The sequence below is a fragment of the Salvia splendens genome, chromosome 1 (genome assembly GCF_004379255.2).
Source record: "Salvia splendens isolate huo1 chromosome 1, SspV2, whole genome shotgun sequence".
NCBI classification, from domain to species: Eukaryota; Viridiplantae; Streptophyta; class Magnoliopsida; order Lamiales; family Lamiaceae; genus Salvia; species Salvia splendens.
In genome coordinates, this window is record NC_056032.1 from 35,919,246 (window position 1) to 35,946,868 (window position 27,623).

General features: G+C 37.3%; 6 protein-coding genes across 9 annotated transcripts; 4 read left to right on the forward strand and 2 right to left on the reverse strand.

The window, feature by feature from the left end:
* Positions 1 to 55: 55 nt before the first annotated feature.
* Positions 56 to 5,700, forward strand: LOC121748478 (pentatricopeptide repeat-containing protein At5g02830, chloroplastic-like). Of its 2 annotated transcripts, none has more exons than XM_042142866.1 (12): positions 56 to 682; positions 1,011 to 1,098; positions 1,543 to 1,747; positions 1,951 to 2,058; positions 2,283 to 2,447; positions 2,793 to 3,362; positions 3,805 to 3,870; positions 3,968 to 4,069; positions 4,148 to 4,245; positions 4,423 to 4,627; positions 4,844 to 4,904; positions 5,107 to 5,700. In XM_042142866.1, the coding sequence occupies exons 1-12, from the start codon at positions 139 to 141 to the stop codon at positions 5,445 to 5,447; spliced, it is 2,553 nt and encodes an 850-aa protein (XP_041998800.1). In that variant the 5' UTR covers positions 56 to 138; the 3' UTR covers positions 5,448 to 5,700. The 2 variants fall into 2 exon arrangements, with proteins under 2 accessions (XP_041998800.1, XP_041998808.1); XM_042142874.1 differs by having other exon boundaries at positions 59 to 682; positions 3,989 to 4,069.
* A 1,014-nt stretch (positions 5,701 to 6,714) lies between these two features.
* LOC121748489 (WRKY transcription factor 44-like) lies at positions 6,715 to 10,408 on the forward strand. The gene is made up of 7 exons (XM_042142883.1): positions 6,715 to 7,067; positions 7,191 to 7,242; positions 8,158 to 8,380; positions 8,477 to 8,599; positions 8,781 to 9,478; positions 9,598 to 9,747; positions 10,057 to 10,408. Exons 3-7 carry the CDS (start codon positions 8,183 to 8,185, stop codon positions 10,220 to 10,222), a joined length of 1,335 nt encoding a protein of 444 aa, XP_041998817.1. The 5' UTR covers positions 6,715 to 7,067; positions 7,191 to 7,242; positions 8,158 to 8,182; the 3' UTR covers positions 10,223 to 10,408.
* A 455-nt stretch (positions 10,409 to 10,863) lies between these two features.
* On the forward strand, positions 10,864 to 14,062 carry LOC121748497 (probable serine/threonine-protein kinase PBL7). Its single transcript, XM_042142894.1, has 5 exons — positions 10,864 to 11,169; positions 12,458 to 12,624; positions 12,737 to 12,926; positions 13,002 to 13,393; positions 13,471 to 14,062. Exons 1-5 carry the CDS (start codon positions 11,085 to 11,087, stop codon positions 13,795 to 13,797), a joined length of 1,161 nt encoding a protein of 386 aa, XP_041998828.1. The 5' UTR covers positions 10,864 to 11,084; the 3' UTR covers positions 13,798 to 14,062.
* A 635-nt stretch (positions 14,063 to 14,697) lies between these two features.
* On the reverse strand, positions 14,698 to 19,769 carry LOC121748506 (thylakoid membrane protein TERC, chloroplastic-like). 2 transcript variants are annotated; one of them, XM_042142906.1, is made up of 14 exons: positions 19,474 to 19,769; positions 19,215 to 19,379; positions 18,711 to 18,850; positions 18,539 to 18,615; positions 18,025 to 18,112; positions 17,829 to 17,909; positions 17,624 to 17,680; positions 16,813 to 16,894; positions 16,309 to 16,358; positions 15,976 to 16,032; positions 15,806 to 15,884; positions 15,380 to 15,438; positions 15,108 to 15,165; positions 14,698 to 15,021 (listed from the first exon to the last, which is right to left on the reverse strand). In XM_042142906.1, exons 1-14 carry the CDS (start codon positions 19,598 to 19,600, stop codon positions 14,915 to 14,917), a joined length of 1,227 nt encoding a protein of 408 aa, XP_041998840.1. In that variant the 5' UTR covers positions 19,601 to 19,769; the 3' UTR covers positions 14,698 to 14,914. The 2 variants fall into 2 exon arrangements, with proteins under 2 accessions (XP_041998840.1, XP_041998850.1); XM_042142916.1 differs by lacking the exon at positions 19,474 to 19,769 and having other exon boundaries at positions 18,711 to 18,834; positions 19,215 to 19,355.
* Positions 19,770 to 20,813: 1,044 nt separating this feature from the next.
* Positions 20,814 to 23,825, forward strand: LOC121799238 (protein MODIFIER OF SNC1 11-like). Of its 2 annotated transcripts, XR_006050223.1 has the most exons (7): positions 20,814 to 21,220; positions 21,738 to 21,818; positions 21,932 to 22,057; positions 22,203 to 22,254; positions 22,382 to 22,444; positions 22,579 to 23,483; positions 23,570 to 23,825. XR_006050223.1 is itself a non-coding variant. In XM_042198567.1 (6 exons), exons 1-5 carry the CDS (start codon positions 20,943 to 20,945, stop codon positions 22,418 to 22,420), a joined length of 576 nt encoding a protein of 191 aa, XP_042054501.1. In that variant the 5' UTR covers positions 20,814 to 20,942; the 3' UTR covers positions 22,421 to 22,444; positions 22,579 to 23,825. The 2 variants fall into 2 exon arrangements, 1 of the variants encoding a protein (XP_042054501.1); XM_042198567.1 differs by having other exon boundaries at positions 22,579 to 23,825.
* Positions 23,826 to 24,073: 248 nt separating this feature from the next.
* On the reverse strand, positions 24,074 to 26,818 carry LOC121748518 (probable protein phosphatase 2C 48). The gene is made up of 5 exons (XM_042142929.1): positions 26,456 to 26,818; positions 25,724 to 26,350; positions 24,827 to 25,194; positions 24,503 to 24,739; positions 24,074 to 24,405 (listed from the first exon to the last, which is right to left on the reverse strand). Exons 2-5 carry the CDS (start codon positions 26,025 to 26,027, stop codon positions 24,181 to 24,183), a joined length of 1,134 nt encoding a protein of 377 aa, XP_041998863.1. The 5' UTR covers positions 26,028 to 26,350; positions 26,456 to 26,818; the 3' UTR covers positions 24,074 to 24,180.
* Positions 26,819 to 27,623: the final 805 nt, after the last annotated feature.

The window sequence follows — 27,623 nt, forward strand, 5'->3', positions numbered from 1 at the left end:
GTCGTAGGTGTAGAAATGAAGCACCCGCCTTTCGAATTCAATCCTGAAAAACGACAAGTGAAAATAAAGCATACCATCACTTGACTTTAATATTTATACCGGCAACTGGAAAAGGGGGAAAAAACGGTTGGCCAGGAAATGAGGGACGCACTATCGATCCTCGCCTCCGCCACCGTCCTCCCTCCCTCAGCCACCCCTTCTGGTAACTACCGCCGCCGTCACCGCCACTCCACCACCTCTACCACTACCAAACCCAGACCAAATCATAACCCCAAGCAAAAGCCCCAATTTCCCGCTTCCTCTCCCCTTCTCTCCTCTTCGCGCTGGGCTAATCGCCAGAGCCTGGCTTACTACACCAAGCTAGCATCCAAGCTCGCTGAGGACGGAAAGTTCGATGATTTTCTCATGATAGCAGAGAGCGTGGTCGCATCGGGGGTAAACATATCGGAATTTCTAACATTGCTGAAATCGGAACATTTAGCCCATGGCGTTGTCAGACTTCTTCGTGACGGAAAGCTCGATAGAATTTTTGTTACGCTGTTCAACGGCATTCAGAAGCTCGGCGTCGAGCCGGCGGGGCTGTTTGATGAAGTTGCCATTGAGTCGTTGAAGGCAGAGTGCCGGGGATTACTGAAATGCGGTGAGCTGGAGCGGCTCGTGAGCTTGATAGAAATGTTTGCTGGTATGCCACTCAACTTTAGCATTTATTTTATAGTATCAGTAAAGTACCTCATGGCTGTTATTCTGCAAATGACCTCATCAGTAAAAATCATCATGCTTATTCTCCCCCAAGTTTGATGATCAATTAATGCTCCGGGAAATAGGCCTAAGCGGAAACAGTTTACATTGAATTGCAAGAAAAAGTGTCTGTATATATATAGCTAGGAGAGCTTAACCATTTTTATAATAATTATTATTAGTAGTATTTAATTATTTTTTGGAATTGGAGAGCCTGATCAGATTGGTTGCAAGATTTTTACATCCCAGAAGTGTGTGTTTAACTGGTTCAGGATTTCAATTTATAATCAAAGAACTGGTGGAGCCATCTGAGTTCATAAAACTTTGCATCACCAAGAGGGATCCTACAGCAGCCATCAGGTTTGCTTTAACTCTTTTTTGGTTTATATTAAATCATTTTCTTTTAAATATGTGTAGAGGTGAAGCTTATTGAAGTAAAAGACGATAGATCTGTGATGATTGGTCTGGCTGGGAAGATAATATCTTCTGCCTTCTCTTCCATCTTTTTTTATTAACTCCCTACTATGAACTCGTAACCTGTTTGTTGCTACTTCTCTCTTATGGTTTGCTATTCCGTTTTTTCTACCCTTGATCAATTCTAGATGTATTATTTATATCTCATGCACCAAAACCAGTCACCTCATTTCACGCTGAATGCATTTAATATATACATACACAAAGTTAAATGTTTTGTTATTTGGTAAGCCGAAGGGCCCAGAACTCAATGGCACTGATAAGGGCAAGCTTTAATTGAATAATAAACTCTCCTAAGACTTGATCAAACTTTAATATGGCTATTCTCAGGTATGCACAGAATTTCCCTCATGCTGAAGTGCTATTTTGTTCAATAATTCTTGAATTTGGGAAGAAACGGGACTTGGATTCTGCACTGAAAGCCTTCGAAGCATCAAAGCAAATTTTAAGTTCTCCTAATATGCACGCATACCGCACAATAATAGATGTATGTGGTCTTTGTGGTGACTACTTGAAGTCAAGGGCCATTTATGAGGTACTTATGCTTGTCTTGACCTTTATGATTTAAGGATGTATTTTACTCTTTATAAGTAATCTTGAAACAGTGGTATATTATCTGGAATTCTCTTACGCACAATTTATGTCTATACTGGTACTAATTAATAATCATCCCCCCAGGCGTCTTATGTTGTTATAACTTATTAATGATGCCTGCTGTTTTAAATGTTTTTTCTCCAGGGATTACTTGCTGAAAATATCACCCCAAACATATATGTATTCAACAGTCTTATGAATGTGAATTCCCATGATCTAAGCTACACGCTGGGTATCTACAAGAAAATGGAAGTAAGGTTCTCTCTGTCTTTCTTCTCTCCATGGCTCTTGTTGCTTTCATGCAAGAAAGCAATTGGGCCTCTCTTCCAAACTTGATTCGTTAATAACAAGATGCAGGATTTTTAACCTCCTTGCTCTCTTTACTTTTTATCAATGCTCTCTTTTAACTTTTTAGCTGAAATATCAGCTGTTTGACTTAATATCAGCTGTTTGACTTAAGTTATTGCAAAATGCAGACACTTGGTATGATGTCTGATATTACATCACATAACATACTTCTCAAATCATGTTGTCTTGCTGCAAAAGTTGAGCTTGCCCAAGATACATATAAGCAGATACGGGAGCTGGAGTCAAAAGGTGTATTGAAATTGGACGACTTCACATATAGCACGATCATTAAGGTATAATCTTGAATGACTAATGTTTTTAGAAATTTATTCGTTTTTAGTCCGGTTGGGGTACAAAATAATTGCATTCTCCTGTGAGATGCTTGTGATGTATTTTTCCTTGTACTCCATTTTTTCATGATAACTAGACTACCAATTTGTGAGGATGTGATAGCCAAATATTATTGCAATTAAAATAGATGCTATATACATTGTTGCAGTATTCACCATTGCATTCAACTAATATGCATTCCGTTACACGAAAAGTCCTTGAATAACTTGAACACTACGATTTTTTCTCTGTTCCAAGGAATTATGAGTGAGAAGGTTAAATATATCTCCTCTTCCCATAATATTCAGGTCTTTGCAGATGCCAAAATGTGGAAACAGGCACTTGAAATCAAAGAAGATATGCTGTTATCTGGTATCGTTCCCAACACAATTACTTGGTCATCATTGATCAGTGCATGTGCGAATGCAGGTCTCTTAGAGAAAGCAATTATACTATTTGATGAAATGCTTCAAGCTGGTGCTCAACCCAATACCCAGTGTTTCAATACCCTTCTTCATGCCTGTGTTGAGGTTTGCCAATTTGATCGGGCTTTTCGGCTGTTCCAATGCTGGAAAGAGAGGGGTTCTCAACAAACTATCAGTGGTGATATGATTAACCATGCATACACTGAAGCAGTGGACCAAATGACTGAAATGGGAGTTCCTCTTAGGTTGTGCTCACACTTAACCATGAGAGTTCCATTTAGACCCACCACTTCGACTTATAATATTATGATGAAAGCCTGTGGTACTGATTATTACCGTGCCAAAGATTTGATGGAGGAAATGAAAACTTTCAACCTTACTCCTAATCATATTAGCTGGTCAATATTAATAGATGTTTGTGGAGGCTCAGGAAATGTACTGGGTGCTTTACAAGTAAGCTGTTCTACTTTCCCTGTATATGATGGTTAACTTTCTAAGGTCTGTCACATTTGTGCATGGAATAATAAATTCTGCTGCATTTGAAATATTGGTTCAATTCTGATATAGTAGTATATGAGAAATTATCATAACGATGTCATTTTGTATGTAATTGGGAACATATGAAAAAGGATCTTGACTTGCCAGGTCTAGAATTTCAGCTTTACAGTCTAAGTTATACTTATATGGTATTGCCTGCCATTCCATAATCCGGCAAATGGGTAAAAGGTTATATCATAAGTGAACCGTAAAAACAGAAATGTTAGTGCTTTGTACTGGCATATTTTGGGCTTTGGAGTTTCACTCATATCTAGTTGTATCATTGAGTAAATTTTCCATTATAGGCAGTGGAACGTTAATAAGATTAGAGGAGATGACCTTTTTACTTGCTTTGCAGATCTTGACATCCATGCGTGAAAGTGGGGTTCAACCTGATGTTATTGCCTATACAACAGCTATTAAGGTGCATAATCTCAGTAACTATTCCAGCTCCCTATACTGACACGAAGAGTATGCTTGATTACGCTGCCCTTTTAAAATGACTGGTTTGCTTTCTATAGTTTTTAACTTTTCGACTGCAGATCTGTGTAAAACAGAAGAAGCCAAAGCTTGCATTTAAGTTGTTTAAAGAGATGAAGAAATATCAAATAAAACCAAATATGGTAGAGGATCTCACCGTGAATGATTTCCTCTTCCCTTTAATTTGTCAGTTGCAGTTTACCTAAAAATTCAAATTTCAGGTGACCTACAACACTATTCTTAGAGACCGCAATGTGGATGGTTCACTGCGGGGACTACAACATTGTCTTGCAATATATCAGCAAATGAGAAAAGCAGGGTATGCTCACCTGAGATTTATTTCTTAATGTTGTATTCATCTTTGTATCAATCATGAACATGAGGAGGTTTACTTTAATTTGTTCAGTAATGCCCTGATGTGTACTAGGATTTGGTATGTGGTGATAAATTTTATTCGCAGTTCCTAAACTTCGGTGCATCAACCAACCTTCTGAAGGTACAAACCTAATGATCATCATCTGAAGCAACTCATCGAAGACTGGTGCGAAGGTGTGTTGCAAACCGAACGTCGGAGTGAAGGCCAATATGCTTCTCATATAACAGATTTTGGGCATCAAAGCCTGCTGCTGGAGAAAGTTACAGAATACCTGCAAGATAGTAATGCTGAAAGTCTCTTCATTGACCTCCGAGGTCTTACCAAGGTATACTTGCACATCCTTAAGTTGTAATAGTAGTGGAACAGCTGTACAGAGTCCAAAAAAATGATGTTAATTTAACATATCCACAAAAATGATGTTATGACTTAAATAGAATTCAATCAGTTTAAATTCATGCTTCTGAAAGTAGTTGCTCTCTGATTATATATCATCGAACACATGTTGCTCGATTTCACCATGCTTTCTATGATACAATGGCAGGTGGAAGCTCGAATTGTTGTTCTTGCAGTTATTCGGAAGATCAAAGAGAAGTGTGCTGCAGGTAACAATGTCGTATACAATACTCCCCATTGGTGATTTTGAAACCATTCATATCCTTCATAATCTCTATCTGAAAATGATTCTTCAAAATCTGAGAAAACAACAGTGACTAAATAAAGTTGACATCCTCCTTGTTTGTTGTTTCTGCTGTTGGAAGTCAAGATTAATGAGACCAATAATTTCACCTATAATTGTGTTTGCAGGAAAATCAATAAAAGATGATTTGTCGATCATACTAGAGCAACAGAGACACGGTGACCGTAACAGCAGAGAAGATAGTGGAGTTGGGGAAGCTGTGATTCGATTATTGAAACATGACTTGGCGCTTGAGGTTATTGAAGCGAGTTCAAGAGCTAGGAGTGACAGAGATAACAAGGGAAGTCCTACAAGTCCGGGTTTAAATTTTGAAGTAGACGAAAAGAGTAGCTTGGCAGAAACATCAGAATATCCAACACGAAGACCTATAATTCTTCGAAGGCTAAAGGCGACCAAGAAATCTCTGCATCAATGGCTGCGTAGGAAGACTGTGTCTTCAAAACGGTGAAAATTCTTGTAGATGTATTTTTTACCTCATCCATTCTTTATTTTTTCACGCTGTAGGTGCATAGTTTTTAGCATTGCACCATGCAAATAAGTTTGGCTGTGATTCTATGTTGTCCCATAATAGTAGTCATATTGCAGGGGAGAGAGAGAGAGAGAGAGAGAGAGAGAAGTGTTGTAAGTTGTAACAGTACATCCAGTTGGTGTTTGTCTTGGCCTGTTTGGCCCTTTCATTAATCATTTGATTTGTTATGCAACTCCAGCATTGTTTATAGAATGCCAACTCTAATACTTGGAAGTTGTACATGTTTTTATGGACGGCATATCTAGTGATAATGTCAACTTACGGGTTGACTCAACTAGCTCGACAATTTGATAAAGTTAGTCTGAAAATTCACAATCCGAATTCCCTTAATCGAGTGGCCTGCAACCCGATATGGTTGACACGATATCAACCCGAGCCTAATAGGATTAGCCCAAGATGAGTTAATTTCCATTGTTTAGTTTTCAACTTTTATTATTTTGTTCAAAGTTTTAAAAGCTAATAACAATTTTTTTTAAATGCATGTGAAAAAATATTTTGATTCATTATTTTATTTTATTTCTATTTTACTTTTATGCTTATAAAATAAAAATGATGGTAGCTATTTAGGAAAATATTTGAATTAATCCTTTCTCTCCGTATAAATAATACTATGTGTAGGGTTTTGATTTATGCAAAACTAGATTTAAATACAGAAACACAAAATAAAATCATACGTAAGACATTTTTAGGTCATTGTTAGTTTATTTTTAGGTCATTCTAACAAATAATGACCTAAAATAATATTAACATAACCTTAAAACCGAATTTTATAATATGACCTAAAATTGCTTAACAATGACCCTCCGTGTTTTTGGTTAATTATTGGTCATTAGATCACTTTCAATAAGTATGTGAAATTAAAGATTAATAGAAAATGATGAATTGGAAAAATAAAGTCGTGTGGATAAATTGCTGGTGTTGTGGTTAAATTTTGTAGTAATATTAATGTAATCAAAGGGATATATTGATTTTCGAGTTCCAATTTTTAGTAGATACTTAATATATTGACCAACTCAAAAATAGAAACAGAATACAGGCATGAGTGTGAAGTCTAAAAATAGGATAAAATTAATATGGGCATGAATTGGTGGGTGGTTTTAGCACGTGCGCATTGAGCGTGCTCCAAAATTCAACTACCATTCGCAAGGTTAAAATAAGGCGACTCTCAAACATAATTAATGCATATGAAGACGATTAGCTATGCCAAACTGAGTTAGCACTCGTAATTAAACTTAATTAGAAGAATGAATTGAGTTGCGGAGAGACAGTTAGTTGACCCACCATCACATGCTCTGGCAATTCAGCATCTCTTCTCAAAATCCACAGAAAACCAAATTTCACCTCTGCGTCGCCTTCCCCAATTCCCACATTAACAGTGTTATACACTTTTACTTCGATCAAAATCTTTTGTCGTTAGTCCAAGGGCAATTTTGAAAGAGAAGAAACAGAGAGATACTATTTCTTTTCTTTTTCTATTGCTATTCCATTGGAGTGGGCAATAATCCTTGTAGCTGGAACCTGGAAAGAACTGCAGAAAGGGTTCGATAGAAAATTATCTCTTTTTTTAAAAAAAATTAAAATTTAATTTTGAGCTGTATTATTGGCCATAGCGAATACTTCCAATTTTATTCCTTCCTTTTTAATTTCATCTTTTGAATGCAGTTTTAACATTCAGTGATGAGAATGGATGCAGATTGGCTCTATAAATCTACTTGTAAGTCATGCATTTGCAATTTTAGAGCTTGTGGCTGAGAATTATGTATCAATGAGATATGAATTTACACTTGAAAATGATTGTTAGGGCTGTTGATTTTTTGGATTCGATTGGGCGCCTGCCTTCTATCTCTTCATTTAGATGGATATTGGAATTTGTACATTACTAAAGGTTCTTGTTTGTATGTTCTATTACTGTTTATTACTGCAAAAATGGCTTGAAATGATGACCTTATGAAGATTGTTTAATCGGTGATCACTATTTCTTTTCCCAGAATGGGTTTTAGGATAACCTTGAAGCAAAATGGCATAAATTTTAATCATGATGTTGAGCTTGTCCAAATTAGCATTATTGAATTTCAGGATCTTCTGTTGAGATGTCTCATTATGCTGCGTTTATGCTCCTGGATATTAGCCCTTCTTCATTAAGCCATGATGTATGCTATCATATTGATATCACTTTTATTTGAAATGCAAATATGTTTGTTCGGGTCAATAGTTAGGTTAGTGTTCGGCTCTAACTGATGCAGATGCAACCTCCTAAATCTAATTAACAAGAACTATAATAATAATAATAATAATGTAAATTGAAGGTGTCTGAAAAGCTTGTTATGGAGTCTTTCTCGAAACAGCACTGCAAGGAAATTGCGCATGTATCAGTCAGGATGCTTCCATGCTCTAATTTCTTATTAATTTTCTTCGACAAAACGCGTTGAAATCATGTCTCTTGTTTCCTTTGTCTATAGATATGTTCTCACCTTGTCAATGGGGATTATGGATGGATGCATGATGTTTCTCATCTTAATCTTAATCTTAATCTCAAAATTGATGAACATGGGAGCTATTTAATCTGCTTCTCATAAGTTTGAATGAGGATCTTATACCTGCAATCCCATTTATGACATTATTTTTGCAGGAGAGTCATAGCAGTTGCTACAGTCATGATGGAAATCAAGGAGAAAGAGAAAATCGTGATAGCCAAACCAGTTGCATGTAGACCTCGTTTCTCCAATCCGAAATCCTTATCTGTCCTTCTCTCTGTTACAACTGATGCTTCTCCACCTCCTGCTAATACTGAAGCTGCTACAGTCATAAGACCAACGACAGTGCGCTTTAAGCCTGACAGCATTCTTGATTTGGTTGGAGCTGTTAATTATCAAAGACTACTTTCTGTTTACGTATTATGCAAACTTCCGTAATCTTTGTTGTTTCTCAAATATATATAATGACTCTAGGATGAGGCTGCAGCTTGCATTCCAACTAAAAGGGACCTAGAATCTAACACCGCGTGCAGTGTGGTCTACAAACCAATAGCTAAGCTTGTTTCAAGGACAACAGTTTCTCTCCTGTCAAATTTGGTTAGTATATATATTATGATATGTAAGACCCACATATGTTCTTTTATACTCCACTACTATTAATTAGGCCTCCTGGGAAAACACAATTCTTGTAAAAATTTGTTTTATAGCTTTGGCTTACATCTTTTACCCATGCTTTTTTTTCCCATCAAGATCTTGATGTTTTTTTTCGATCATTTAGGGGGGTAATGGTATTGCTCCTACACAAGAAGTTGGTGAGGACGGTAATAGAGTAAATTCAAACCAAGTAACTCACCAATCCGGCACCAAATTAGAGATCCATCCTGATTTCCCCACACAGTCGGAACATAGGGCAACTACTCCAGTAGAAAATCATGCTCAGGAAACCAAATTCTCAATCCCTGCAAACATCAGGGATCGGACTTCATATGATGGTCACAATTGGCGTAAATATGGACAGAAACAGGTTAAAGGAAGTGAGTATCCTCGAAGTTACTACAAGTGTACATACCCGAACTGTCCCGTAAAAAAGAAAGTAGAAAAATCGCTTGATGGACAGATTGCAGAGATAGTTTACAATGGTGAGCATAACCACTTAAAGCCCCAGCCACCTGATCACACTCCAGCAGATGGACACACACAGACACCAGTTTATGATGCCGCTCGGAAAGAGGTGCAAAGTCATGTGATAAATCAACAAGCTGAGGCAGTGAGAGCTCATCAAGGGGGATCAGACATTCAGGATTTTACTGAATCATCTAACCAGTCAACTTTTTCCAGTACTCCACCAACCAATTATACTGTTGCATCTGCAGCATGCAATGCTGGCCCCTCAGTGTCCCATAATTCGCTGGGTGAATGTGATGAAGTTGGTAGATTTGTCGATGCAGAAGGTGGTGCCTTCAGAAGCAAAAGAACGTAAAATAAATTTACTTTTTTAATGTTTAAGATTGCTATTTTGTGTAGCTTCATATTTGTCGATGCAGAAGGTGGTACCAGACTACTTGGCCCTCTTAAACTGATGTTTATTGCTCTAGGGAATCCGACAACCAATTACCCAGAGCAAGTATGGCTGGGGAAGCCTCATCCATTGTCGTTCAGAACCATACTGATTCTGGCATAATCGGGGATGGATACCGCTGGAGGAAGTACGGCCAGAAAGTAGTGAGGGGAAAGATGTACCCTAGGTTAGTACTTGCACTAAATATGCTTGGTTCATTTATTTCAGCATTCATAATAATACATTGAACTGGTCCGAATCATATTCCATGGAACCTGTTGATGATGATATTAAAGGTGAAGAATTCTGAGCGTCAAGATTATGTATGTTTTGACCAAACAACATGAGTTTCTTGATTAATGGAAGTTAAATAGAAATATGAATAGTTCATTTACAAAGCTAGTTAATTCCATTGTTCAATTTTCTTTACTTCCATGGTACGAATGATTTTGCAACTACTGATCCTATCATATTCATGGCATGAATGGTTTTGCAGGAGTTACTACAGATGCACCCATCGGGACTGCAATGTGAGGAAGTATGTAGAGAGAACCTCTGAAGATCCAGGCACATTCATAACGACGTATGAGGGCAAACACAGCCATGCCATGCCAATGAAAACTGCAAATGTAGAGGCATCCAAGACAAGTGCCAAGAACTGAACCCATCCAAGGAGAAAGAAGATTTTGCTCGAACGACGAATTCATCCGATCCCAATTATTCTGATGAGGCATATCAACTGGGATGTAACTTAATATGTTTTTTCTGCATTTCATCGTTCTCTACAATCAAACAATGTGTAACCAAATCTTAATTATTGGCTATCTTATTCTGCATTTCTTCCTTTATTGGTGATGGAGTCGGAGACTGGTGAATCATTGAATTCTTTTTTGAAAAAACTAGTGCAACGATGATTGGTCCAAAAAGTGTTGTTGATTTTCAACTGAGTTTAGTTGAAATGATATAATAGTATTAGTATCATATGTATTGGATGTGGACGGCATTGTTGAAGTTAATGGGCTCGCACTAATTTTCAATTCTCTACAGTAATGATGCCTTCAAGTTGTGGGCATAGATCCGACATCGCCTTTACATAAATGACACCCATAATTGCTACGCCTCATAAAATATTTTTAATTTTAGTATATTCATTATGACAACCATAATTGCTACTGCCCACGAAATATTTTAATTTTTGTATACTAGCTATATTTATTTGCATTTAATATTACTTCAATACCTTATTTGTCAAATTACATATATATTTGTTTTATTACTATAATCGACCCATATTACAGCAAAGAGCTTTTCCCAAATTATTTATTTAACTCAAAAAAGAAAAGGCATATACTGAATTACAGATTCTTTTGGGAAATACTACTAAATTCAATTACTGATTGATTCACCTCTATTGATTTCTCTCGAGCAGTATTCAACGTCGCATTGCAGACTGCAGCGCTCAGCCAACGCAGCAACTGTGCGTGCGTGTGTGTGTGTGTGAGAGAGAGACAAAGACGGCAACAAATGGGATGGTTCCCATGCTCGGGACAGTCAAAGGAAAAGCTGGGGAAGAAGAATAGGTCACTCGATCCAGTCGAGCCCTCTTCAGGTAGGGCTTCCATAAAGATTGACTTTTTTTCACATGTTTACTTTGAATTTTGAAATCTGTCAGCTCTTCTGAATGTTGTTGATTATGTGGGACTTCAGCATCTATCATTTCACGCTTTCCTTTCTCGATTATGTTATTTGATTTGAGGGTGTAAATTCTTGATAGACCTCGACGGAGTTGGGATTTTTTAACTGTAGCTTTCGTTTTGTTGAATTTTGGGAACTGTTAATGTTTTTGCTACCAATTATTACAAAAAACAGAGAGATATAAGGTTTATTGGGAGCTTTTCTTGTTTTGTTGACCTCTTGTATTGACCATCAAACTTCACTTAATGCTAGGGATAAAGTTTCTACAGTAGAGTTTTTAGGATAAGCTTATAATTCTAAATATGGACCTCAAGTTGAATCACTCTGTTAAATTTGAAGGTGTCTCCTATAACTAGATATGAGCTTGAGTTCTTTATATTGACAATGAACTGAAATCCCGGGAGCAAATGATATGCGGGTCTTGTGATAAAGCTGTCACTTTCCATTATAACGTAGTACCAGAGAAAGATTTTATTGTTGAGTACAAGGAAATTGTTATTGAAACAACTAATGTGCTTGTCTTAGTTGGTGTTGTAATTGAAACCAGATTTACTGGCGAGTTAACTATGACACCTTATTTCATTTTTTTAAAATTTGAAAAGAGTACTTCTGTCTTGGACAATTATCTAAGATCCTATTCATCCAGTGCTAATGAAGACTTGTTCTCATCCGTAAAAATAAGTGCTAACTGTCGAGTATAGATCCTGAAAAGAAGGGATCATCCAACTCATCGGTGAGTTGGCTGGGGTCGCAGGGGGCAGCCCAATTCCTATTGTTGATAGGTTTATGGTTCAATTTTTTTGCCTATATATATCCCCTCTCATTGTAAATTATATCTGGTGAAATCTTTGGCATAACGTTACCCCTAGATGTAGTTACGCATCGTATCAAACTGGGGCAAACAATTATTGTGTTTATTTCATTTAAGTTTGTGATTATGTGAGCTTATCTAACACTAACAGCTAAATATGTATTCGGTGGAAGAAGAAGTAAATTTCTATTTCAAAATGAGCTCTGATTCCACCACACAGCTTATTGCATGAAACAACTAATCATTGTCCTCAAAAGTACTTCTTTATGCACCTGGTGTGCCTCAACATTTTCAAAGTTGCATGCTTAGTTTTATCTGGATCTTTTTATCTTTTTACTTGTCTGGTATACGTATGACATTCTTCACTAGTATTTATCTCGTTGTCTATAAGGTAAAGCCGGAGATGCCACCAAAGATGGATCGTCCAATAAAATTGCAGCCAGGACTTTTACTTTCCGTGAAATGGCAGCTGCCACAAAAAATTTCCGTGGAGAATCTTTTATAGGGGAGGGAGGCTTTGGCCGAGTGTATAAAGGACAGCTGGAAGGAACCAGTCAAGTATGTAAACAACATTGATTCTTGGCATTTTATCTTTTAAGCACTCTTCTCCCCCCAATTTCAATTGTTTTACCTTTAATCAGTTTTTGAGTTTATCTTGCACATTTTGTAGGCTGTTGCAATCAAGCAACTTGATCGGAATGGCTTGCAAGGAAACAGAGAATTTCTTGTTGAAGTATTGATGCTGAGTCTGCTTGATCACCCTAACCTCGTCAATCTAATTGGATACTGTGCTGATGGGGACCAGAGACTTCTAGTTTACGAATATATGGAGCTAGGTTCTTTGGAGGACCATCTTCATGGTATGTTACTTAACCTTACCCACAGTACTTGGCACTGCTAAGGCATTGCTAATGATTTGGACTATTACTGTGCAGATCCAATGCCCGATAAGGCAATACTTGATTGGAACACAAGAATGAAAATTGCTGCCGGAGCGGCAAGAGGATTGGAATATTTACACGACAAAGCTAGCCCTCCTGTCATTTACCGTGATCTAAAATGCTCCAATATTTTGCTCGGTGAGGGTTATCATCCAAAGCTTTCTGATTTTGGTTTGGCTAAACTGGGACCTGTTGGGGATAATACGCATGTATCCACAAGGGTCATGGGCACCTATGGATACTGTGCACCTGAATATGCAATGACTGGCCAGCTGACTCTCAAGTCAGATGTCTATAGCTTTGGTGTAGTTCTTCTCGAAATCATATCAGGCAGGAAAGCTGTTGACAATTCAAAGAATGGGAATGAGCACAATCTCGTCGTTTGGGTAAGTTTGGCACTTAGTACTATATTCTTGTTTCAGCTGCTTGAGTTGATTCCCTTGGACCTTTGCTATTTCTACAGGCAAGACCGTTGTTCAAGGACAAGAGGAAATTCCCACAGATTGCTGATCCTGTGCTCCAAGGTCAATACCCAACTAGAGGCCTGTACCAAGCTCTCGCCATTGCAGCAATGTGCGTTCAGGAGCAGCCTAACCTGCGACCCATGATTGGTGATGTTGTCACAGCTCTGACATATCTGTCTTCACAGAAGTACGACTCTGAAACACATCCTGCTCAGAACCCTCTCTGGAAACCTTGCACTCCTCCTAGAACAAAAGGCAAAGGTGATAAGAAACGAATTGATGGAAGCGTTGGCCCCAGAAGAGAACAAACTGACAACCATTTCTGAGGTTTGTGCTATTACTTAAATAATTTTTTCCTCGGAATTCAACTGTGAATGTCTGGATTATTCTGTGTCATGCGTTGTTTTCTTGATCGTCTTCTACGTAGGGTGCATGTATTTGTTTTGGATAATTGTGTAGATGACTGGTTTTCGTACAGTTATAGAATGTATATAGCTATTACTATTATTATCTGATTTGTACAATGGACCACGATAGTGTATAATGAGTGAATGACAAGATTTTATAGAATTGGATTGCTACGTGAATAAATTTGATTCAAGAGATTAATATCTTAAATTTTAGTTTTTGTAATGATGCGAACATGTTCTTAAGGAACGTGTCATCTCGTCTGCAAACCTAAGCTTAGCGTGATCCTGTAGTAAGTACGACATTGTTAAGACGTGTATATAAATGCAAAGAGAATGAGGAGAGCAGCGTTGTATCTTAAATAGACATGGTCCATCGAGGTTAATATCCAATTATCTCATCAAATATACAAAGATGAGGCTAATACTTTTTTGCGCACAGATGATAATCGATCAAATCATCATAAATCGATTGCAAAATTTATTTGAGTTTGTGAATAAATATGCAGTTTAGGATCAAACACGTAGTTGATTGACTGCTGTATAAATTTCAAAACCCACAAACTTCAACTTGAAAGTGTATCGGCAAAAGTGGTGAAAGTGAGAATATTCGTTATTATGAAGTTCAATGCAACTATTATTTGAATAATAATCTCAACTGTAATCATTTATGTTCCGAACCTTGAAAGGAAAAAGGTTTGAGATTAATAATTGACGTGTTAGGGCAATTTTGAGTGGTTTAAGTGGAGTTGTGGCATTTTTGTGCAAGACTTGTGTGCATATAAGGAAAAATGAATTTAAATAGGTGCACATATTGAATAAATCCATAAAAAAGTCCTATTTTCTCCACCCAAAAGACTTCCAACGAATTAGTATAAATCGTTATAACGCAATTGCATTAAATTCTTGCCTAGAGCTTTATTTCGTGCTATCATTATTCAAATAAGAATACATATTTCAATTATGATTTCATCAGATGTTGGTCGACAGAAGTTATTATAATCACGTAATACGTAGCGAGTTCAACATCGGCTTCTCACTCTATCGTTTCCGAGTCTGACTTCTTCAGTAAACTCAGCAAGACGCCGCTCGTGAGAGATGTGGCAACCAGTCCAAGGGAAACCTCAGTAGATATATGCAAACCTGGAGAGAAGTCGGAATGAAATGCATACATTAAACGAAACTACAGATATTCACGAGCTGAGCTTATTTCAAACGTGCACGCTCACCAAAGAATTCTAGTATCATTTTGCACCCGATGAATCCTAAAACCACCCCAATAGCAGGCTGATTGGCAGAAATTTGGCAATGACATTAGTACGTAATAAAAGTAGCTTATGAAGACAACAAAATGCCACGTTATAAACTTTCGATCATATCAAAGAAATGGTAACAAAAGCTAAACCTGTGACCGTGGAGTGAAGTGGAGTGGAGTGTATAGCCTCAAAGGCTCAAACCATGATAAACAACCTAATCTTAAACCAAGAAAGCAAAAATTCACCTGCAAATACTCCAAATCTGCCATGCCTTCTGAGATGAGTGTATAATAGGACCTTAACCCTACAAGCCAAACAAAATTCTGATGAAGTTAGTTCCTGTCCAGAACCGTTGCACATCAAAACCAGGTTTGTATGCCAGTTAGTCCAGGAAAAAGTTATCATGGTTGTTATTTAAAAAAACGACATCTAAACTAATTTATTTTTAATGTCATCCAACCTTTTTTAAGGATTCCATCTAAATCTTATATAGCTTAATTTTAAGATTCATATACTAGAACTTAAAGTTTCATATTGCTTACTTTCAGTTTTCAAAAAACTACCTCAAATTCCTGGTTTAATCAACATAGTCAATAATGCCTTAACATGATCATTTTTTTAATACTACGTACACACACTATAAGGAAGGGACACAGACAGACAAGTAGTACCTAAAATGGCAAAGAAGTTAGATGAAAAAACTATGAAGGGATCGTGGGTGACACCAAAAACTGCTGGTATAGAGTCCACCTGACAAGAAAGAAAAATATGATAATGAAACACCAGTGATCTTTTAGCTTCCAAATGTGCATTTCAGATAGTTGAGGAATAGGACACCTACAGCAAATGCAATGTCGCTGAGTTCAATAACAGCTACTGTCAGAAGCAAAGGTGTAGCCTGTCCAAAATGTTTGACTCCTGTTAGAAACGAAGCTAGAAATCAATTTCTTAAAGAATTTATGTGCATGGGATGCTGAAAACGTGAAACACATAATACAGGCTTTTAGGTCCCATTTGCAGCTGTTGGAATTTGGAAATATTCAGGAGAGAGTCCAGGGACTTGATTAAAATTAGAAAAGGCTTGTGCCCAAAATTTCATGCATCAAGTGGAGAAATGTCTCAACATGAGGTGAGGTCACATTAGTTACAGTGAGATGGTGAATTGAGAACATACTTTCCAGATGCCATCCTGGATAGTAAAAAATCGATTTCCATCATAGTCAGCTGCAGATTAGACATGTGGAAGGAGTAAGAGTTATTAACTCATTAAAATAAAAGAAATCATAGATGGTGCTAGGCAGTGTTCAGCTGCCAAACAAGAACAAGATGAGGGGGGTGGGGACAGGTTGTATGATGGGATCAGAAGATTCAGAACCAAATGCCAGTAGTGAGCTATGAGTTAAGTTTCTAAATGATATGGGGTAAGCAAAGCCATAATCAGACATAAGTTAATGATATGATATCAAGCTCCAAATCAAGCACTAACCTACACCTCTATAAAAATATAATCAAATATTACACCATGCCAAAACAGGAAAAAATAAAAATGAAAAAGGATCTTCACGCAAGCACTCCCAGAAATGTATAGGGTGAGCTCGGGAATCAGGCATGTGCCTGGTGCTTTTACGACAAATGATTTTCCAGAAGAATAGGAAGGAAGGTGAATGAGGAACATTACAAGTTACAGGGATGAACTTCTTGCATGTCTTCACAATGAAATTATCTGAAAGATCACTATCTTCATCATCCTCGCCAAATAGCTGAAAAGATAAATATAGCCAGAATAAGAGAGCAGCACCAAGAAAACCTAATAAGTGGCCACTTTTGTCAAGTTAACAATATAAGCAATCAAAGATATATGATTAAGCATAGGAACCGTTCTACAACATGCTAGTAATGCAGGAATGCAGCAGATAGGCAATCACATATATCCACAGAAGAAGTACCGAGTATATATCATATCACAGAAAATGAAATCTAATTTCATGCTATTCATGGAATGTAGCGGATATTTGTTTTTGTTGAAATGGTTCCAGGGAGGGCCATAGAGTGGCCACTGCGCATGGTCAAAAAACAAATGTATATATCCATCAAGTCGATTAGACCCACTTGCTGCTGCTACTTGATATCGCTGAGAATCAGGGGGATTCCAAAGTAACTTAAAGTTGTATGGCAGCATGATAAGATATTATCCTATGATTTTTACTGAGACACAGGACAATAGAACTTCACAATTTGTGGAGAAAGTTTTTCTGAATTTCATGCAAAGGTATCAAAAGGTGAAAGAATTAGGCTAGACTACAAGAGAAGGCAATAAGGAAGTTCTCTTCACGGCAGCCTCCAAACGATATGATTCAAATCCATCTATGTGCATAATTATATTCAAATGCAATATCTGATTGCTAATCAGTTTTGGAACAATTTTCTGAAAGAGAAAAAAACATGAATACTGACACAATGGCGGTCACATGAACCAGAGCGGATGGTACCTTGAATGAGGAATAGAGGAGTATTGCTGCCAGAAATAGATTTACAGCTTCAAATCTCTAAAAGACAAGAGAAAGCAACTCCATAATTAGAAGAAAGCAGAAGATAATTTTTTTGAATGGCATTGAAGATAGAGATACTGATACATTTTTCATGCATTTAGTCCTCCAATTTTAGCAAGCATATACACTGAAGTTTACAACTGACCTGAAGTGTTGCTGTCCCAAGAAGTATCAATGACAATCGGAAGATTACAGCACCAGCAATACCATAAGAAAGCACGCGGTTCTATTTTCAGTAAGCATATTGAATCATCAACCAACACAAAACCAGGTAAATATACTACATCCAATTATCTTCTAAAGAAAAGGTCAAATGTTTTAATAGGACTATGGTGCTAGACCTGATAATTGATCGGCACTCTGAAATACTTGAATATTAGGACAAATACAAACAGATTATCCACAGATAAACTCTGCTCCAGTAGATACCTAAACATAGTCAAGCATCAAGTCATCAACAGAAATGCAACAAATACAACATTTGTGCACGGGAAATTATACTCAAACACTGAGGACATTAAAAAATTATCATGTGTCATCCTTCTGAAAGATTAAAACAACCCAGCTGTAAAAGAAAAAAACATACAGAGGAGGAAATGTAATTATGAAACAAGTTATGAGAAGAATAAGTTAATAAAATATTTCAATTGTATATGAGCTTGTGCACGGAGATAATGGAACTTTCAGCTACTCTATATAAGTCAAATTCTCTGATAACAAGGCCATGTTTGAAGCATATGTAAAACAGAATATAGATTACCAAAAGGGAACAATATTAATGTTTATTACTGCCATGGGAAGAACTTGCATAGAACCAAAAGAACAGGTGTGCCACTAGAAGGTCAGTAATCATACCCAGCAAAATACTCAGATGCCTTTCCAACTCCATCTTTCAAACCCACACCAACACCAAATACCACAGCCGAGAACACCTACAACAAAGGTTACTAAATAGACTTCAATTCACCTTATTCACGGATATAAGTCAACTTAAGCATAGCCAGAATTACAGTCAGGAAACACATACACACAAGCCCACAGTTCTTAGAGATGAAGTATAATCAGTCCTCAAAGTCGTTTCTTTAGCATCAGCACGGGAGACATCATCACATGAGTCCTCACGGTCACCCATGCCATTGGATGACTGATATCTAGATACATCATGAGCTGTGGGATCAGTTAAAAAATAACAAATCAGCATAATTTTACAACCTATTGTCTTTCAGTCTGTAATTAAGATCCACAAGATCTTCAAGCAAGGCCACCATTAATGATGCAAAGTAAAGTAATCGGGACACTTCTATATGCAAAAAACTCTCAATGAGCAGATCAACACACACATAAACAGAACAAAAAGATGCGTATAATCATTTTTCTCCACCCCATTCTAATTTTAGAACAAAACTGAAGCACTATATGTCTTCAGACAGAGTAAAACATGATGCTGCATTTATACTAGTATAAGAGAAACTAAAGTCATCTCGAAAAGCAGATCAACACACACATACACAGAAAACTCCCGAAGGTTCACCTATATCATCTCGCGAAGTAGAAGCTTTCTCCTCATGCTCGGTCTTCCTTGCACAAGTAATTGTCGAATATTTTTTCGCATTAAGTCTTCTTGGGGCCTTGCTGCTCAGACCACCTTCTGAGATCGCTGATGTTAAATGGTACTTTCCACTACAACAACATCCACCTGAAATTATTCCAAACGAACAGGTAAAAGTCACCAACAACATCGAATGTGACAGAGAATCATTTTACATAAAAATGCATGCTTGAGATTAAACCTGAGAAATGGGGGCGAGAGCGGCGAAGAATAAACCTACTGGCGACGTTCTTAGGGCAATAGACTGGGGATGATTTAAGCAGATTGAAATCGAAATTAAAATGGATTTGGATTGAATTGGTGTGCATTGTGGAAGCCAATTTTATGGCTCGGAAATTTGTTCTTTTTTCTTTATTTTTTTTCTGCAGTTAAGAGTGAAGAACAGAAGTGTTGTGGAGGTGAGGCTATGATGTAATGGGATGCCTCTGCGCCGCCAATGAGCTAGACAACTAGTTGATTATCCGCCACAGTCCACAGCGTTGCACCACACACTGCTAGATTTATGTCAATCATGTGGTTTATTGGTAATGAATTTAAGCCAAACATGACAAATTTATCCCTAGGGCTTGCGCCTTATTACCACCCAGTCCTAACCAAAACAAAACTCATTCTAGTTTCAATTATTCTCAAGTCACACCACACCCACTAAGTAAAGCGAGCCTGTAGTAGTGTGGATTCCGTGAACTCTGCTAACCGGAGTTCATCTTTCACCTTGTGACAAAAACTATGAGAAATAAATGAGTAAAACCTTTAAACGATTTGATAAAAACGGATAAACATATAAATCGAGTAAGCTAACACTTCTATAAGTTACATATCAGATGTTCATTGACATATAGACAAGTGATGTGTAACTTCAGTTGCTACATCAATGTTTCTATTGCGGGCTTTTTCTGGAAAAATTTTATCACAAAAAAATGACAATTATCCGAACGGTTATACATTTTTGAGTAAACACCTCAAACGATGCGACACAATCTACTCTTTATCCTATAATTATGTCCATTTGTCTTTAAAGTTAATATTTTCTCCTTTCCATTAAAAGTGACACATTTTTTAGGATATCACATTTTTCAAAGTGAAAAAACATCATGTTCTCTACTTTATTATCTCTATTTAACTAACCAAATAATACTGCATAAAACTCTATGTTGAATATGATATGGTTTATTCAAGAAGCACTATATTCCACTTTATTATGCCATGAAAACAATATTTGAAGTGAAAATACGCAAATTTTAATACAAAATTGATATATTGAAAAATAAAAAGAATAATAGTAGAAATATATTGTTAATAAAAAAATACTCCTTAACTTGTCATAAATTGATAGAGAGAGTAAAAATGAAAAACAAGATTTTTTTCAATATACTGGGGTTGACAATGTTTGTAGGGAGTAGTATTTTAGCATCAAATTAAGTTGTATTATACTTTTTTTTATCTATTTGTTTATTTTGACAAAATCCGAACAAGGCCTTACAATATGTTGGTGAATGAGTTTTGTCGTTTTAACATTGTGATATACTCCAACATCCTTGCGCAGAATAAATATGGAGTTGTATATACATATTCTAGTATTTTCTCTGGACTTACGATTTTGAGCACTTTTCAATTCCTTCATCTTCAGGATTTCCAATATCTCTCTCCCCAATGGCCACCGCGACGGCATCTAAATTCGAAAACCCTAAAACCACCACAGACCTCAATTTAGCGCCATCGCCCATTGAAGATGCCTCATCGACTCAGCAACTTCCTCAACTTCCAGGCGACCAAACGAAGGCGACTCCGGATGCGGCGGCTGTGAAAACAAGCGACGTAGACGGAGGCGATGCGGCCACGGATATTCAGAAGAAGATGAAGCGCGCGGAGCGGTTTGGGATGCCGGTAAACCTTTCGGAAGAGGAGAAGCGCAATTCTCGAGCAGAGAGGTATATAGTGTTGCCTCCACTAATTGGTTCTGTATTACTCCATGTAACTTCGACCTGTATGTTGTGTTTACGGTAAGGGTTATGGCTCGACATTTGGTGTTTTGAGTTTTGGATTCGAGAAAATTGCTCCTCATCAAGTTCTTGCTCACGAATCGGTGCTGGGAAGTTGCGGCGACCTAATTAGCAGTATCATTTATGGATTGCCATCTTAATTTTTTAAGTTAGACATAAAAGTTATAGTAGAACATTATGGGTCTATTACGTAGTCTTTTAATTTGGTTGTTTATACTTTGAACTTGCAATCTATAGTTGGCTTTAAATGATAATCAGAGTGTAGCAGTACATCTATCTGGTATACTGTGATGGTTATTCCTGTATACCCCATTCTGCTCTTTTGGTGCTAACTAGTGATGTTATTATTGTTAGTGTTAAGACTTTTAGAAAACATATTGTGTTACTTTTTGTCTCACTGAATATGGTTGCAGATGAGCTTATCTAAGCACTTGCTTTTAAGCAGGTTTGGTAAAGCTTCTGCTGCTGATGGATTGGATTCGTCAAAGCAATCAGAAGATCTGAAAAGGAAGGCTAGAGCAGAGAGGTTTGGGCCTTCTTTGCCCTTGTGTGCTTATGTGTGTGTTTTCTTGTTGTTGCTGCTGTTAAGTGAGCGATTAATTGGATTAATTCATTTTACCCATTTCAATTGTTCATCAGGTTTGGGATTACCAAACCTGTATCGGCTGATGAGGAGTCTAAGAAAAAAGCTAGACTTGCTAGGTTTGGGTCAACTCCTGTGACTGATTCAGTAGAGGAAGATAAAAAGAAAGCAAGGGCACTCAGGTATAGCAAGATTTTTTTACCCCATTATTATAATGATGGCGAAGAGGATGCTTTCAATGTACCCACAATTGAAAGTTGTGCTAACATTATAAAAGTTGAAATTTTTTAGAGTTAATTTAATGAGTTGGACTTTGCTGCAATACAGATTTTCGCAGCCTCAGTCTAGCCAGAAGGCAAATGGAGAAGGAAATATTGAGGTGATGAGTTATAAATATATGAATGAGAGCCTATGTTTCTTATCAAAATAATAATAATTGTTATGGAAAGTGTTTTTGTAATAAGATTTATTGGTTCCTTTTCTCATTCCTGGGCTTAACATTTCAGAAGACAGCAATATCTGGCAAGGCTGTAGGAGGAACCTAAATAAACATTGGTCTATAATTGATAGTAAGACATTCATCTGACATTTATCGTTGCAAACCTCATAATTCTTCGTCTTTAAGATTCTGTCAACCTAAAAGCTCAGTTACTTATTCTTTATGGCATTTCCGAATTTGATGTATCATTCTTTTTTTTTTCAGGTTGCGTAGGTTAGAGTAACGTCTTCAACTCCCCTGCTACCCTCTTGCTGACAACCTGACATTAACACCTGTTTGCATAGCCATCTGTGATTAACAAGTGATTTTTGTTTTTTGTAATTTGGACTCCTTTTGTTATGGGTTCTTGGTGATGCCTGCAACAATCAACAGTCACCTCCTCTATGTCAGTGCTTCTGAATCGGCATGCCATCCATTTAAAGAATTAAATGCATTAAAAGGTCTTTTAGATGTGTAGCTCTGTGTAATTTTCTGCGTTTTTCTCCTGTTTATACCTGCATCTTGTTGTCTGACCGCAAGCATTGATATGCATGAGTACTTTTGTATGAACTGGATAACAAATATTGGTTTAACAGGTTGTACCCATAAATTTTGGTCATGTTGGTCTATGAGAAGTCTTTTGTTAGGTTTTGCTAGATTGTGTTTGATCGAATATTTGCTACCCAAACTTGTCATTGTGCTTGTAGTGTACTATATGCCCACCCGTGGCTTGCTTATGTGGAAGTGACTGATAAAATCTTTGTTGATGATTTGCGTTTCAAATAGTTGTTGTTTAGAGATCTTTAAAAATTGTCAACTTTTGATAAGGTTAATGCTGGTTTACTCAACAGCTGTTTAAAACCATCACCTTTTTTCTTCTCCTATGTTAGTGACTCTGTGCTATTTTTCCAGAAAATTTCTTAGAAGTATCTGATCTGATAGATTTACTTCAAAATGATTCGAAACCTTCTAGTTTGTTTGATGTTTTGGTAGTTTTATTTTTTAAAATTTGAATGATGGATAAATATTTTCTTATCATATGGTGTTTTTGAAATGGTTGGCTTGTCCTTTGAGATGAAATGCCGTTCAGGAGGTGGTTTGTGGTTGTCGACCATGCACGGTCATGTCAGGTGAATCAGCTAAAGGCTTATTGAATGTGCATGAATTGGTTGTTGCAACTACTTTGCAATGCTAGCAAGGTTTCTTTTGCTTTCAGGTAGTAATTCCTAGTTAGCAACGCAAGTTAGCATGGAAAGCTTGGTGAACTTGTAATAGTTTGGTTGGCGGCTAGAGGGATGTTTGTAGTTCTTTCTTCATACCATCTGATTCTATTATGGATGATTTCAGTCTCTCAAAAATCCATTGAACATACAACATGCGTTATGCTAATGCAAACAGAAAATTGTTGTGAATGAATTTGTAAACCATATGTGAATTATTGTGAATTAATTATTACTATCCTTTTCCAACTATATCTTTCTCGTAATAACTTACATGATTGTCTCAATATAGTGTTTTTTTGGGCATTGAACTTAAGAAGGGTGTGTTTAGTCACTTAAATGAAAATATAAAGCAAATGGACATAGATTAAAGTTAGAGAAATTAAATATGTTGATAAGGGTATTGTTATTTCTGATCATTATCTCAAAATCATTATAAGTTGTCATTATTATTTAAAATGAAGATATGAAATGCGATGACCTATCTGTTGAGTCGATGGTTAATATCCCAATTCCCAAATGAGCTAGTCATCTGAGATTCAATAAAACAATATATTCCTTCTTTCATTTTATCTTTTCAAAACGAAAGATAAAAGAGGTAGGTACATTAAGCATTTGCACGACTGGGAAGGCGAGCACCCCCTCGTATGGAAACAACGGGAGTTGATCGAGCAATAGATGGTTGACGATCTATAAAAACGACGACAACCGTTATATCATCGTGGAAATGCCTCCTCACGCCTCGTTCGATTTTCTTCAGGTCTGCATAGCGCATCTCTCTCTTCTTGGCTGCTTTTCGAAGAGTGCATTCAACCAGTCGCCTAGCTATGCCCTGTCCAACAACATTGTACCAAAAAATCATATAAGCTGCTTGAAAAACTACTTCAAACTCTTTGGTTTCATTTCCTAGCAGAATCAGAGAGACTTACATTACGGGGATTGCTGGCGACAATATCTACCGCCTCTTGGTTGCTTAAGTGCTCCCACAAACCATCTGACGCGAAGATGAGAAATTGATCCTCAGGGTTGAGCCTGTGTATGAGTACTGACGGTTCTGCGCTGAGAATTGGCTTGCTGAACCGTCGAGGCAGCCTGAATTTGTCCAAGAGTGGTTCTCTGTTGAACTCCCACCTCTTGAGATAGGCGTCGCCAATGGATCTTGATACCTGTTGTTTAAATAAAACCAGCTCCATTATCATCTTGGTAGCCGCATATTTTTTGGATTAAAGACGAGGAAATGCAAAGGTGGTTACCTGGATGATGCCCTTCACGCGCCACACTTTGTGCTTTGAAACTACAATATGTGGATCATCAGGATGCAAGGTCCGTAGCTCATTTCTAACTGATTCGAAGCTAGCATTGTGCTCCGTGGATAATTGAACGGCGGTTACTCCTCTACCACTCTTATCTGCCCTGCCTAAGACAGCTCGTGAGTCTCCAGCATTGGCGACATGAAGGACCCCGTTGCATATCACCCCTACCAAACAGCATGTCCCCACTGAAGCCATTTGAGGATTTGTAGACCATTGCTGCCTTACTAGACACAGAAACTCCTCTTCAGTTGCCAAGAAAGCCCTTCTAATTACATCTGCAGATACCTCCTCACTCTCGGAGGCGAATCCTGCACCAACACCACCAATCACATAACTTGAACACACAATTGACATTTAGGAAGATGTGATTATGCACATGTTTTTTCTAGATAAACTTCATACTTAGTATTTGGCCTTATACAATTGCCTATTTACTTTTTACATCTTTGATCTTTCAGCATATTATCAAGGCAAGCTAGTTCAGTGGGGTAATTGCCATGTTAGCAACAGGAAAGAACATAGCCTGTGTCATCAACAACTCGCGGCACGAGCTTAAGCTAACAAGGATTAACTACCACCAAACAAATTCAGAGTCTGAGACTGGATTTATGCATATCTTGCCACATTTTTACCAACAAAGTAAGCATCAATCTCATAGTGAAGTAATGGATGCAGCAACTTAACATATGGTAGAAGTTATGCATTTGTGTCAATCTAAACCTATACTACCTCTTCTCTCTGCCCCTTTGTATTGGTATCTTATGATGAATAATGAATTAAGGCTCATTTACAAAAGGAATTAAAGATACAAACAAACAAGTTTCTTGAGAGACATACTCTTTAGATTGGTGAACAAGGTCTGGTTGACAAAGCGGGAGGTCTCCGGCCCTCCATGTCCATCATAAACTCCGACAAAGGTACCACAAGGCCCCGAGTCAAGCAAACTCAGTGGCCCTGATTCAAGCTGGCTCTGATCCTCCAACAAATTGTTGGCTTGAATCACAGCCATTGAGAAGTCTCCACTAACATGTTGGCCAAGATCCTTATACCACCACAGCCCATTAGCCCTACCATCTGTATCATCCCTACTCCCACTCCCATCTCCCTCAACACATGCTCTCCAACAAGGCTTCACCATCATTTACTCTATTCAACTACTCCTTGATACAACAACACAGCACTTATAATAATACACATATAAAACCTACATGTCCAATTGATCTATCTAACAAAGAATCACAACAACTTAATTAAACCCTAAACATATAAATATACAGACAGATATCATCCAAAACAGCCAGCAGACAACATGTTCATCATCGATCCCGACCTCAACTCCAGATTAAGCATAGCACAAGTGTTATACCCAACAGCCGTACAAGGGGTAGACACCATTAATATGCAAGATACAAATTGAAGGAAACCAAAAGGGTATGGGCCGAATTTACTCTTCAAAATCTGTCTCTGCAGAGACAATAAAGCAATAGTTAATTTTTATCTGAGAAGTGCAGAGAATATGGATTGGATGGCGTTCTCTCTCTGTCTCTCTCTCTCTCTCTAATTTCATACCTTGAACCTGGGGGCCTTCCATAGCTTTTGTGCCAACTTTCAACAACACCCTTAGCTGGAAAAACCCATACAAGTTTGATGGTGACAGAGTTTGTTCCTGGATCGCAGATTGGATAACAAAAAGAAAAGAAACTCTTCCTTGGAATTTTGTTGGCAGAGAGAAAATCTTGATAGATTAGTGTCAGAATGAGATCTCAGATTATTGTTAATATGGTGGGAGGCTCAGAAAAATACAAATAATTCTAGGGATTGTTTGTGGAGTATTGTTTTCAATTCAAAGAACCAGTTTTTTTTTCTTCTGAGTATTCTAGTTTAATAGTAGAAGAGTAGTTCGTTCTCTCTCCCTCAATTATTTTTTTTTCTTGGGGGGCAATTGAGGCCCTTTTGTTTGGTTTCCTGAGTTTTTACTGACACTAGCAAATCATATTCATATGCCATGATTCAATTTTCACTCACTTCAATTTTTCTTTTGACAATTTATTTGGATCCATTTTGTTTTACAGTAACTTTTAAAAGGATGTCAAGTTCAATTTGACTATGAGGTCATAAACTTACATTAGAATTTAGAAGTGAATTCTATGAGTATGATTTAAATACCAATACTAAAGCCTATTTTATATAGACTATACTACTTGTGACCTAGCTTAGAGCATCTCCAATAGTAATAGGTCAGCCATAGGCTAGCCACAAACTCCCCTTGTCATATTATTAGCATTAAAAACTCCTCCTGTCACATCATCAGGACAAGCAACTGGACAAGCAATAGGCTAGCCACAATAAATAAAATTATAAAAAATAAATAATTAACAATCACACAAAATACGGAATTAAATTTACGACAAAGATACGGGAAAATTCAATAATAATATTTAAATTAAAAAAATACATTAATTAAAAAAAAGTACATTAATTTAAAAAATCTAACGACGTGCAGTCCTCCGCGCCCACAACTCTTCAATTAGATCCTTTTGGAGTCGAATATGAGCATCCACTTGGCGCATGTAAGCATGTGCCTTGAGGCGGCCGACTTCATCTTGAGGTACCCCCCTTCGTACGTTGGGGGCGGCCACGCCGTGGCTTGGGCCGGCTTCATTTGCATCGTCATTGGCCCAACTAGTCAATTGTACACCTTCATCTTCGACAATCATGTTGTGCATGATAATACAGG

What these genes read in the sequence shown, in the direction of transcription:
- LOC121748478 (XM_042142866.1), top strand. Translation starts at nt 139, where the DNA reads ATGAGGGACGCACTATCGATCCTCGCCTCCGCCACCGTCCTCCCTCCC. An exon ending in AGTCAAGGGCCATTTATGAG is followed by an intron (nt 1,748 to 1,950) that starts GTACTTATGCTT and finishes TTTTTTCTCCAG; the next exon opens with GGATTACTTGCTGAAAATAT. An exon ending in CCTATACAACAGCTATTAAG is followed by an intron (nt 3,871 to 3,967) that starts GTGCATAATCTC and finishes TGCTTTCTATAG; the next exon opens with TTTTTAACTTTTCGACTGCA.
- LOC121748489 (XM_042142883.1), top strand. Translation starts at nt 8,183, where the DNA reads ATGATGGAAATCAAGGAGAAAGAGAAAATCGTGATAGCCAAACCAGTT. An exon ending in CTGACAGCATTCTTGATTTG is followed by an intron (nt 8,381 to 8,476) that starts GTTGGAGCTGTT and finishes TAATGACTCTAG; the next exon opens with GATGAGGCTGCAGCTTGCAT. An exon ending in AGGGGAAAGATGTACCCTAG is followed by an intron (nt 9,748 to 10,056) that starts GTTAGTACTTGC and finishes ATGGTTTTGCAG; the next exon opens with GAGTTACTACAGATGCACCC.
- LOC121748497 (XM_042142894.1), top strand. Translation starts at nt 11,085, where the DNA reads ATGGGATGGTTCCCATGCTCGGGACAGTCAAAGGAAAAGCTGGGGAAG. An exon ending in TCCAGTCGAGCCCTCTTCAG is followed by an intron (nt 11,170 to 12,457) that starts GTAGGGCTTCCA and finishes GTTGTCTATAAG; the next exon opens with GTAAAGCCGGAGATGCCACC. An exon ending in TTTGGAGGACCATCTTCATG is followed by an intron (nt 12,927 to 13,001) that starts GTATGTTACTTA and finishes ATTACTGTGCAG; the next exon opens with ATCCAATGCCCGATAAGGCA.
- LOC121748506 (XM_042142906.1), bottom strand. Translation starts at nt 19,600, where the DNA reads ATGCACACCAATTCAATCCAAATCCATTTTAATTTCGATTTCAATCTG. An exon ending in GAGTGCCGATCAATTATCAG is followed by an intron (nt 17,910 to 18,024) that starts GTCTAGCACCAT and finishes TACTGAAAATAG; the next exon opens with AACCGCGTGCTTTCTTATGG. An exon ending in TAACTTCTTTGCCATTTTAG is followed by an intron (nt 15,439 to 15,805) that starts GTACTACTTGTC and finishes TTTGGCTTGTAG; the next exon opens with GGTTAAGGTCCTATTATACA.
- LOC121799238 (XM_042198567.1), top strand. Translation starts at nt 20,943, where the DNA reads ATGGCCACCGCGACGGCATCTAAATTCGAAAACCCTAAAACCACCACA. An exon ending in CGCAATTCTCGAGCAGAGAG is followed by an intron (nt 21,221 to 21,737) that starts GTATATAGTGTT and finishes GCTTTTAAGCAG; the next exon opens with GTTTGGTAAAGCTTCTGCTG. An exon ending in AGGAAGGCTAGAGCAGAGAG is followed by an intron (nt 21,819 to 21,931) that starts GTTTGGGCCTTC and finishes ATTGTTCATCAG; the next exon opens with GTTTGGGATTACCAAACCTG.
- LOC121748518 (XM_042142929.1), bottom strand. Translation starts at nt 26,027, where the DNA reads ATGATGGTGAAGCCTTGTTGGAGAGCATGTGTTGAGGGAGATGGGAGT. An exon ending in CTTGTTCACCAATCTAAAGA is followed by an intron (nt 25,195 to 25,723) that starts GTATGTCTCTCA and finishes GTGTTGGTGCAG; the next exon opens with GATTCGCCTCCGAGAGTGAG. An exon ending in TCGCCAGCAATCCCCGTAAT is followed by an intron (nt 24,406 to 24,502) that starts GTAAGTCTCTCT and finishes GTTGTTGGACAG; the next exon opens with GGCATAGCTAGGCGACTGGT.